Consider the following 12,165-nt stretch of genomic DNA (forward strand, 5'->3'; position numbering starts at 1 on the left):
AGCATAAAACACCCAATCGAGCAGTTGTTGCCCCTTTCTCAAAACACCTCTCTCTCTCTCTCTCTTCAACCGGGCTCCATTTCGGTAACGATTAGGTGTTAATTGAAAACACTTGATCATTTGCACAACGCCAAGCAGGAGATGATGGGTCGGCAACAGATGCTCTGACGGTCGTTCACAGCGCAACGAGGTGAGGAGGTTTGCGAGACCGGAAATGTTATCAAATTTGAATGCGTTTTGGAATCATTTATATCACACTAATGAGTTAATGTTGCATAGAAAGGAAAAAAAACTGTTAGAATTGGTGCGTTTTGAAACGATTAATGAATATCTCATACAAACTTTGTTGTGGCTCTACTTGTGTTGTCTGCTGAGAATCTGCTGTGTGTCGAGATTTTTAGGTCAACTTGAAGGTTATGTAAGATACCCAAGAATAATTTATTATTATTTATTCTTTAACTGCTCCGTCTTCGTATCCCTAATATTTATTTATTTATTTATTTATTTCAACAATGGTAAGCGATAACCAAAAATGTGTACATATTGTAAAAATAGTCAATAAACCGTCTTTGAATAAACCACATTTTTTTCAACTAAATTAGAACAAAAAGAAATCCAGCATTACATATTGTTTCGCCCTTGCGGTTCGTGTTTTAAAATCTCGAATGCACGTGGTCCAGCGTTCTTTCGGTTCTATCAAAACTTCCTCCCCCTAACTTCTCGCTTGTCAACATTGGGGTTCTTTCCAACCCTTTGTTTAAAAGAAAAATAATCACTATAACTTTTGCTTTAAAAATACTAGATACCTGTTAAGTTCTAACATAAAAATAGCACGAACATCGAGTCAACCTTTTTTCAATTTCGATTTGAAAACATTTACTTTTCTTGTCCTTCTATTGTGACCGCGCCCCATAGCAACTTAGGGATCGGCAGCCGAAGCCGCCACGAGGTCCCCTAACTTCATGAAAAAAAAAAAACAAATTAGTACAAAAAGTTAAAATTTTAGGTTATGCTGCCTCATCGTCATCCATAAAGTACTTACTTTACTTTACTTTAACTGCTAGTACAAACAACCGGGTCATGAGCTGTCTCCAGATGCGCTGCCACTGGACTCGGTCCTGGGCTGCTACTCTCCAATTCCGCTGAGGAATTCCCACACTTTCCAGATCTTCCTCCACCTGGTTCAACCACCTTGCACGTTGCGCCCCCCTCCGCCGCGTTCCAACCGGCTCCGAATTAAACACCAACTTCACCGGATTGATCGAAAGTTAGATTGTTTGAAAAACTTTGGTCAATGTTTATAATGTTACCAGGAGCTATTACGAAGGTAATCAAACAACAACGGAACCTTCAAATCAATTAGAGGCTTGGTGGTGGAAGTGTTAAATTAAAATCCACTTGGGGGCAGAATGGACCACCCTTTTCGTGCCTAATAAAAACAATCAAAAGTTATGAATTTTTGGTTAAATGGATTATTTCGCTCCTGGTAGGTTCACAAATCACGTTTAATGCAACATTAGTTGGTTTTTTAGTTGTTTTGATGCTTATTTGTAAAAATAGGGTCTTATTTCAACATATTAAAACTATTTTCAAAAATGTTTGTTTTGGTAAGTAACTATTTTCATAAAAGTGGTTTAACTTCATGGAAACTATGTTATGTAACATGTGGTTCAGCCGAGACCTTTCTCGATGCAGGGACTCTACAAAAACACCTCAAGGTCGGCACGCTTATCCACACTAGACTAATCGGACACAGGAAAAACACTTGAGCTACCAAACGAAACACCACTTTTATTATCTTTTGTGCACACTTTTATTTTCCCACTTCTTCCTACTAACTTCCTTCACCTTTCCTAACCTAAATTTTCCCACTTTCTTATTGTCTATCTGACCTGTTCCTTCTGGTTTCTTGGGGCCCCAGCAGCTCGACGATCTTCCAGCTTCTCCTTCTTTCAGCAATCTCCTCCGGATGACGGTTACGCAACCTCCGGTCGCTTACACGGATCACGGTTCCCGATCCTGGAACTCGGTAGCGGTTGATGTGCGTGGCTTCTGGTGGACCCGTCCGAACGTCCTGTGCTCCTCCCAATATGGTGACGGATTGGGACTTCGGCCGGTGTTGACGGTTGGCCGGAACATTGCCCGTAATCGAGCACCAAGGACGTGGACACATCGAGGTTGTTGGGTTCCACAGGAACATCACGGAAGCGTCCGAAACGTCCGGCTCCGACGGCACTCCGTCGGCCAAGGATGACACTAAGGGTCAAACATTGAGGGGTCCTTTTCACAGGACACATTAGTACTGGGTCACACTTTGTTTTACGGCGGCAATTACCTGCTGTCCGACAGACTTCTAGGCCGGTCTGTCTGGTTACGGGTCCTTCGGGCAAATAGACCGATTCCCGGTTCTTGACTTCGCAAGTCATCTACGGTATTGCCGCCAACCAGACTTCTGTCAATCCTTGCTACCAATCGGCTACCAACCAGTTACCAACGTCGGTTTCCCTTGAAGACTCCTTCTTGTGGGTAGCAATCGTGTGGGTATGGAACTGGCTGCGTACTGCTAGGGTGTCTTGGCTTTTGTTCATTTTACTTAGGCGGGCCATTCTGCCCCCCCCCCCCTGCCCCTAATTGAAATTGATATTATGCAATCATAAAAAAAAACCTAGCGTGACGTCACAGTCTCGCAAACCCCTTCGTCACATCTTGTCACACCTATGGTAACCCCCCTCCCCCCCAAAGAGCGTACGTACTATATGAATGACGCCAAATGCGAATATAAAAACACCCAGCATTAATTTGTGAGGCATTGTTATAAAATTTACTGCAAATTCAATAAAAAAAATTGCTAATATCAGCTAATTATTGACTACATGTACGAATATGTTTCTGTATTCAAGTTAGACATAAGTTAAAAATATAGCTAGAATTTCGGCTCAGCCTGTATCGTTAAATGAATAAAAATATATATAGACACTAACATAAATTATGTTTAATTAAGAAATGTTTTGTTAAAAACCACTAATAATTTGCTGCATGCACAACTATTTCGGTTGATACAACGAAAAATAAAATTTTTAAAATTGAAAAATATGGTTGGTTAAATTAACCAAGATTTTCTTAGATTTGCCCTGGCCGGTCTTTCCGTGTGTGTTTGAACTTGATTTTAGTTTCATTTGACCCAATGTCACCCCCTCTTAGGGTTGGGTAAATTTTAAGCTGCGATTGGCATTTAAGGTAGAGTTTATTAAATTCCACCATATTTTCTAAAAATATGTTTGGTTGGTTGGTATAAGGCTTTCTAGGCCCAGTGAAAAAAATATAATTTAACTCAAAAATGACGAACTTCTCGTCACAGTGTCCTGATGCAAACAATGATCGAGCTGTAGCTGTCACAGCCCTGTGAAGTATGTTGGAGACTAATATCGGGCACTCAGTCAAAAAAAAAAACAGCTAGAAATCGCCTGACAAAAATTTTTTGCTAGAAAGAGATAGGAAACCTGATGCAAACAAACGTCCAGCTTATATAAGGCTTTCTAGTCAGAAATTCACCAACACATTCAAAGTATGATTACATGACAGCTGGACACTATGACGAGGAGTTCGTCATTTTTGAGTTAAATTATATTTATTTCACTGGGCCTAGAAAGCCTTATGGGTCATTCCATTTGAAGCGGAACAGCATTTGAAAATTACCCTCTCCGATCCTGCTCAAAATTGGCAGGGCTGTTGATACTATTAAAACATGCGAGAATCCCGAATTTCATCCAAATCGGACCACCCCCTCCATTTTTTGTACGTCCCCAAAAAATCGACTTTTTGGCGATTTTTGAGCGAACCTCCTAGTTTCAAACGGCGATAGCTTAGGAACCACAAATCATAGAAGGTCGGTCTTAGACTCAATTTTGAAGGAAATTGGACGTAGAATCCATTTCAGTGATCAAAATTTTGATTGATTTATTTTGTCTACCTGTATTGCGCAATTGAAAACATTAAACGGCCGTATCTCAAAACACCCCAACTTATTTTTTTTATTTGACCTCATCATCGTATTCCCCGGCCAATTTTACATAGGAATCACTTATCGACAGAAATGAATATGTTTCGTTCCCGAGACATCGAATTTTAAAATTTTGAGGTTTTGAGATTACCTTAATCAGCTTCATTCGCCGCATCTGCTAGAAGCACACAGGCGGTCTGATCAATAACTGCTACCTGGTCATTTATTGAATAATAATTCATCATAAATTATCTTTATCAAATTGGGCAAAAATTAACTGTATAACACTGTAGGAAACTGGAGTTTAATCGCAAATGTTTATCTGCTAAAAAAAATAAGTGAATTTCTGTGCTAACCTACAGGACAGAGCAATAACAACACACAGTAAAGGGCAGAATTGGATTCCGACGGATCGAGTGCACGATACATTATTGAGTAAAACATATGAATTAAAATGAATAAAATTTGTTGATACGTTGTATTCTATTGAAGGACGATCACAAGGAGTAGGAAAAGGATTTCTAGAAAGTATACATCTGAACAATGTTAGAAAATCACAAAGTTTGATCTGCGGCGAAGCGTCTAATTCCCCAAATTTAGTTGCGATGATTGCGACACCATCCGAACAACAATGTTTTTTTTTCTATCATTCTTGGATTCTTTGAACACAATACGGCTGCTGTCCACACGTATAAGGATTTATTTAATTAAATGTATCTTGACCAAAATCATCTTTTAATCAAATGGAGCTGGCTCACAATATAAAAATCGATTTAATATGATTTAATATGATCAATCTTTAAAAACATAAAGCAGATTTTGGGGTTTTTGCTGAATGGCACTATTTTGCTACCGCCCATGACAAAGGCCCTAGTCATGGCCTCGGGAGTATTCTAAAACGGTTAGCAATACACCCAAAATTCAGAGTCGAGATAATCGTTCTCTCAAAATTTATTGAGGGCTCAGTGCCAAAATCGATAGAATAATGGTACCAACTCACACCATCATAACAAATGAGTTCATTCGTTAGTTGAATCCATAAATCTCCAACAAGTGTCATACATCGACTTCTGACTTCTCCATGGTCACCAAGCTGTGGTGGCCGAGGCAGCTAAGTCATTGGATTGGTTTGTCAAAGGTCTCTGGTTCGATTCCCGTTGTCGACACTTTTGGTTTTTTGTTTGGCGGATGAACTTTTTTTGCAAATGAACCTCGAGAGAATAGTTCTATCGCCCATCTCGAGCTGTGTTCTCTGCGTCCGTGAATGGTACCACTATTCTCTCGACTCGAGACCATCATTCTCTCGGACTAGCGCTGCCAGTTTTGGGTGTAAAAATTAAATTAATCATCTTCCAGAACACCAGGTAGTAATTGTTGAATAGCGCGCCTGTATGCTTCTAGCAGATGCGCAAATGAAGCTGATGTAGGTAATCTCAAATACTAAAAATTCGATATCTCGGGAACGAAACATATTCATTTCTGTCGTGTTTTGAGATACGGCCATTCAAAGTCAATTGCGCAATACAGGTAGAACAAATAAATCAATCAAAATTTTGATCTTGAAAATGGATTCTACGTCCAAAATTGAGTCTAAGACCGACCCTCTAAGATTTGTGGTTCCTGAGCTATCGCCGTTTGAAACTAGGAGGTTCGCTCCAAAATCGCCAAAAAATCGATTTTTTGGGGAGGTACAAAAATGGAAGGGGTGGTTCGATTTGGATGAAATTCGGGATTCTCACATGTTTTGATAGTATCAACAGCCCTGCCAAATTTGAGCAGGATCGGAGAGGGTAATTTTCAAATTTGCACTTTTTCGTGCACAGTTGGGATGGAATGTCCCATATAATGAACAATCCTGCGTTAAAAGTTTTTCGTTACCATTTACACTAAACCGCCGGTGGTTGGCCATTTGTTCGTTTGACCCTTTTTTAGTTTGTTGGTTGGTCAAAGTCAAACTAAAAAGTGACGAACTGTCACTTTTTACACGGCGCTCACACACGCTAGCAAAACAAATGTTTGGTAGTGTGTGTGAACTCGGTGTAAAAGGGGTGTCAAACTCAAAAGTGACTTCGTTCGTTTGACAACAGTTGGTGTAGTTGTTTTCGTAATGTAGAAATTATGAGAGGTTTATCGTTGTTCGATCCATATCAACAGATCCCTTCACAGATCCCCAAAATTTGATTTCATTCCTGAGATATTCAATGTAAACCAAAAAACTTCGTGCATTGTTGTCGCTCTTCATATGAAATAAGTTTCAATCTTGTCACTACCTGAAAATTAATGTAAATGCGACAACTGGCCAAAGGGATTTCAGGTCAGAACGCGTTTGACGCACTTACAAGTTAGACTAGCGTAAACATTTGTAATTATAACTCGGGACTCCAGCAATCAACTTCAACTAAACTTCGGGACAATAATGGTCAGCCAAACAAAACGTGTTTGTTATTGTTTACATTGCGTGGTTTCGTTTTTGTGTATTCAAAGACAAACATTAAAACGCATTTTTCTCGGAACGTCGAAATGGCGGGTACGTCAAGATAGCACGACAGCGTCGATTTGGTGCAACTTAATGCCTTTATAGGCCGGGTAAAAGTGTTTAATTTAAAAGAAACTTCTTGAAAATCCAGTTCAATTATTCAAACAAACTTATATATAAACCACGTACCATCATAAAGATAAACGCGTTTGTTTTGTTTCGTCTGTACTCTCGTTTAATCCACTTACCGGTTCATACAAACAGACATTCAACATTTCATTCAAGTGCTATTCAGCGGGTTGAGGAGCTGCTGATTGTTTCCCATTTATTCCGGCATAGATTGGCGCCTTTTGTTACTGTATCACCCCGCCCGAAATAAAACAGAAAGGAGCTGCCAGCCACACACAAAAAAAAACGCTTAATTCCGTAGGAAAAGAGGTGTGAAACAGATTTAATAAACTCAATTTGTTATCACTTTCGGGCCCGTTCGTTGGTTCATCAAGTGTTTTTGCGGCATTTTTAATAATAAAGCTCCTTATTTCTTTTTTTTTTTGCAAATGGAAAACGTTTTGCCTTCCCCACTGAGGTAAGGCTATAATCCTGCGCTGAAAATGAACTCTTTACAAAAAGCACGCAGACCCACCTTCATGTATACCTATCGACTCAGAATCGAAAACTGAACAAATGTCTGTTCGTCTGTGTGTTGTGTTGTCAATAATTGTTGTTGTTGATTTTATTAGGGGAACTTTAACCTTATGTGTTGTCAATAATGTTTTCGCATAAATCCGGATGTTAGATAAATGAACTGAAATCGTACCAAATGTCACCATGTTATAAATCGTTGGGTTGGTAATTGAACGATCTTTCCAATGTGTCCAAAACGTTGGAGATGTGGCAACCCTGTCTCTTGTTATTTGTATGTAAACTATGTCAAAAAACCTTTCCAATGAGTCCAAAATATTGAAGATCTGGCAACCCTGTCTCAAATTATGACCAGTTAAGTGATATTTAAATACTTTTAAGATGCCGGATCTCACGTATCTACACAGAAAAAAAAAATGTGAATTTACTCGACACGGAAAAAATGAATCACATGAAAACTCAGTTGATGTAAACTTGAGATTCGACGTAAACGGTTGAATCACACGTCAAATTATGTTTTTACGTATAATTTGTTGCAAACTTACATAAAATTGCATTTAAATTTAAACGTTTAATGACGTGCAAAAGAGTTACATCATAAATGTTGTAACTTTCGGAAATATTTTTTTGTGTGTATATGTAAACAATACCCGGATCCATCATCCGACTTATGGTTGGATAGATAATCGAGGGACCTTCCTAATGAGTTCAAAACATTGAAGATCTGGCAACCCTGTCTCATGTCATTATGTACTTTCCAAAAAAATATAATTCAGATGGAAATTGTTACGAGATCTTTTAGTTATGTGAGGAAGGCTCCAACTACACTTGTGGATTTTATAAGTAACGATTATAGTTAAATGATTTTAGGGAAAAAACATAAATAATTTTTGGTTTGGTATGCTACAATCACAATTTTTATTAACCTGGGTGCTGAAAAGACAGAATGCGTAACGTGATTTCCGAATGATCCCTACTGCTCTTCACTAATACAACTGCACTACAGCTGTAAACATAAACAAAGTAGAAGGCTAGGTTTAAGCTCAAGCGTGACATATTTTTTGCTGCTGAAGTGACTTGTTTTGAAACATTTTGGATCTGTTGATTTTAAAGTTTTCGCTGAAAAATTAAGTGATTTGCGCTTTTTTTGTTTGTAGACTTAATTATGGGCGGCCAAAAGAGTCAATCTTTGTTTTCCACGTGACGAACAATTGCGTCAGAAGTGGGTGCAATTTTATGAATCTGAAGAGCAACCGAATGGAAGTTCCGTGATTTTGTATCATTAAAGCGCAGTGATAATGTCGGAGTAAGCTTATTCAATATTATTTAGCTGGTGCCATTTATAGCTATTGATAATTCATCGCTAACATTTCAAAAAACCTTATAGGTTTTGCGTGAGACATAGCGCTTATTTAAATGTTAGCGACAAATTATGCCAATCTCAATTCCAACCCTCTTCTAAAAATTTGTTGACTTCGAATACCTCAAAAGCTCGACGCCCTCGACTTTTTTATTCCTGAAAAAAATAAATCATAGATCGATTACAATACTTGCCACTTCTTGGTATCATTTTTCAAACAGTGAATTGGTTCCGCTTTGACAGTTCTAAATTGAGGCCGCTTTGCGGACAACTATTCTGCACCCAGTTTTTAACAATGGCAATTTTTGAAATTTATTTTTAATCATTTTTTGCACACAATTTGGCTATGTTTAGTTAGTGAAAGTAAAATCCCATTTTGTGCTCTGAGGGCTAGATTGTTTTAGTTGACTAATCAAATGGAAAGTCGAATTCGATTTCCAATCGATCGGCATCAGTTATCATACGGTGGGTTTATAACTGATATAACTGGATCAGTCCCTGATAGGCAATGAAGACAAAACCAATCAAAGTGTCGCACTTTTTTTCATTTTCGTTTTCTCGTTTCCCCTACCATATTTTTTTATAGAAACAGGGGAAATAAAATAAAAAAAGGCTACAAATATAAATTTTCAATAACAAAAGAACTTGTACACACTATGGTCAACTATCGAGATGGTTTTGATTGCTAAGCTATTTACACTCAAACCCCGATGGTTTGACACCAACTGTTGTCAAACGAACGGGGTCACTTTTAGTTTGACACCCCTTTTACACGGAGTTCACACACACTACTAAACGTTTGTTTTGATAGTGTGCGTGAGCGCCGCGTAAAAAGTGACAGTTTGTCACTTTTTAGTTTGACGTAAAAGTGACCAAGTGAGTGTATTTTTTAATAATCTTGAAATTGTACTTTTTGATTTAATGTTACAAGGTTGTTGGGGTCGGAGTAACAACATTTTCAGAGTCAAAATCGGAGTTGGAGTCGCATCAAGAACTACCCGCGTTAGAAAACGTATCGATTATAAAAAGCTTCAGATTATAAGTTCCGACTATTTTCAAAACTAACGCTTGAAAAGAAACAAAGAATCATTGCTATTGTTCTTTTTGCTTTTTTAAATGGAGAAATAAAAAACATCCTTTTAGAAACCGATTAATGTTGATGTTGTGATAGTTTTTGAAAAATATCAATTTTTAAAAGACGATTTCACTAAGAAGAGGTCAAAAATTCAAATTCGAACCATGTTCCATTTATAATGTGGGAAACACTTTATGAACAAAAATGTTAAATTCTTCATCACCTCAAGCCTCTCAACCTGTTGCCAACAGGTGATTGACTGTCTCGTCAATCAACGGTCCCATATCGGGTGTCATTGTACTCACTCGCCACACTCACTTTTAATTTGTCGAAATAATCACCTTCAAATTTGTTTTCAGCAGCACCAATTCACGCCCATCCTCCTCCGCTGGGAAACATCAAAGACAACAAAAAATACTTCGAGAAGCTCTTGAAAAGACCACCGCGCCACCTTCCGGAGATGACCTCGACTTTGAACAATCGGGAAGGGGGGGGGGGACGGTCGGTTCCGTCATAACATAGATTAATGCCTCGTGCATGTGCCATTAACCATTCATATGTAAGTTGGGTTTTTTCATCTTTCTTACGTTGATAAAAGAGGTGAAAGATGAGGCGAAAAACAACTCAAATTACCATTCATAAGCCGCGGCGGAGGAAAACGAGGAAACAAGGCGAGTGACTTCAATGGGCGCGGCGACACGTCAGGCGACGAACCTCCTTATCTCGCTGACAGTTTGGACAAGGGTGTAAAAGCAAAGAGGCTCGTCCCTCGCGGGAAGATGGTCCTCGCCACTATACTAGACACCGTTATTAGGGGGTTCGCGCTTCCACGTTATTGTCCGACAAAATATTGAAATGACCTAAATTCGGTGGCAAAGCTCGATAAATGGGACAACGATGCGCGTATTTAATGTGTTTTGTTCATTTTTTTTTTCTTCTTGTTGGCATGAAATCTACATTGAGAAGAGATGCTGTAGGGAAAGATGATATCATTACTAACCAGGCGTCACCAGGCAGGTTTTGTGGAAGTAGGTATGTGGGATAATAATGATGGAGCCGAGTGTAGAGAGTTAATGTTAGCCCGGTGGCATCTCGTAGAACCAGTTGGGCTGGAACGGTTTCGCATTATGTCACCTCATAAAGGCTAATTGTGAGGTGTTGGGGTGTAAATTGAACGCTGGTGGTCTGAATAGAGATCAAACTGGACGGGAATTCTGTAGCTGGGAAATTACAGGATAGTTAAAAAAGTGAAATTGAGAGATGTATGACGTAGGGCTAGTGATTTTTTCGCGATTTCATGGAAGCCGCTTAGTCCGTGAAATTTGCCCTTGCCCGTGAAATCTGGTCAACACCGTAAAATATCGCAAAATTCGAAAAATCACATGAAAATTTGCTCCTCAGTGTTTAAATTTGATTTTTGAATTGAAACAAACCACAACAGTAAATTTTCGAATCAGTGACTTCAAAAATATTGCATGATTAATTTATCTCATTTTTTAAAATGTAAATATACAGCGAAATGACCTTTGATTGTAACATGCCATGATCCAATAAAAGAAAACACAATCCAGTTTGAGCTATTTTATTTTTAAATCTATGTTAAATTTAGAAAATAACGATGAATAAGTTGCATTGTATAACGTAGGCAAAAAATCATAGTGATTTGAATATTTTAGGTAGGAATTAAGTCGTTTAATTAAATTTCAAAATATACTATATGTAGATAAAAATGGCATTTTTAAAGTATTTTTAAATGTTTTAATTTTATGTTGTTCTCAAAACCAAATGCTGCAAAAACTTTTATAAATGGAGCTTTGCCCAAACTTATTCAAAATAATCTAATATTATTATTTTACTTTATGTTAATTAGGTTAATTAAGAATTGTTGTCATTTTGAGAGAAAAAAAATTAAAGTCTCTCAGATGTAAAACTGTACAAAATTGAACTCATACAACAATAGCAGTGAATATGTTGTGTCAGGGGGTAATATTTTGTTTTTTGAACTATTTTTAATTATCAAAGTAGCTTTCCTCTATACAATAATACTAAAATAACATATTCTTGTATTTATTTCAAGCAGACTTTTGAGTACCGTGAAATTGCCGTGAAATTCCATTGTTTTGTTGTTGGCATGCCACGGAATTTAAATTTTTGAGCCGTTAAAAATCACTAGCCCTATGTATGAGATACACATAAAGATAGTCTGTAAGTGGATTCTTAAAATGTCGATCTTTATGAAAACACAGGGATGCCACAAGGTTTTTTAAAATGTCTGTGAAAAAGTCTGTGTAAGTCTGTGCCTTTGCCTAAAATTCAAATATATCAATTTATAGTCCTGGAATTCCATCAGAAATTGCGTTTTCAAGCATTTTAAGACTAAGGAAATAAGTTTCGGTTGATATTTTTTCTAAATATTAATTTAATGAAGTTTTTTAAAAGTCTGTGAACCTCTAAAAATGTCTGGCACAAGCTCAAATGTCTGTGAAACACAGACAAATCTTTGTATCTGGCATCCTTGTGAAAACAATATTTTCCATTTTTTTAATCAAGACTGACACTTCAAAAGGGTCAAACATCCAATATCACACCCTTTTGAATTGTCAGTCTTGATT

The 12,165-nt window shown here is 37.7% G+C and overlaps 1 protein-coding gene across 1 annotated transcript; it reads right to left on the minus strand.

The window, feature by feature from the left end:
- Positions 1–1,771: 1,771 nt before the first annotated feature.
- On the minus strand, positions 1,772–2,487 carry LOC119770224. The gene is made up of 2 exons (XM_038264675.1): positions 2,336–2,487; positions 1,772–2,280 (listed from the first exon to the last, which is right to left on the minus strand). Exon 2 carries the CDS (start codon positions 2,198–2,200, stop codon positions 1,877–1,879), a length of 324 nt encoding a protein of 107 aa, XP_038120603.1. The 5' UTR covers positions 2,201–2,280; positions 2,336–2,487; the 3' UTR covers positions 1,772–1,876.
- Positions 2,488–12,165: the final 9,678 nt, after the last annotated feature.

This window comes from Culex quinquefasciatus, chromosome 3, assembly GCF_015732765.1.
Source record: "Culex quinquefasciatus strain JHB chromosome 3, VPISU_Cqui_1.0_pri_paternal, whole genome shotgun sequence".
In the NCBI taxonomy this organism is placed as follows: domain Eukaryota; kingdom Metazoa; phylum Arthropoda; class Insecta; order Diptera; family Culicidae; genus Culex; species Culex quinquefasciatus.

What these genes read in the sequence shown, in the direction of transcription:
- LOC119770224 (XM_038264675.1), bottom strand. Translation starts at nt 2,200, where the DNA reads ATGTTCCTGTGGAACCCAACAACCTCGATGTGTCCACGTCCTTGGTGC.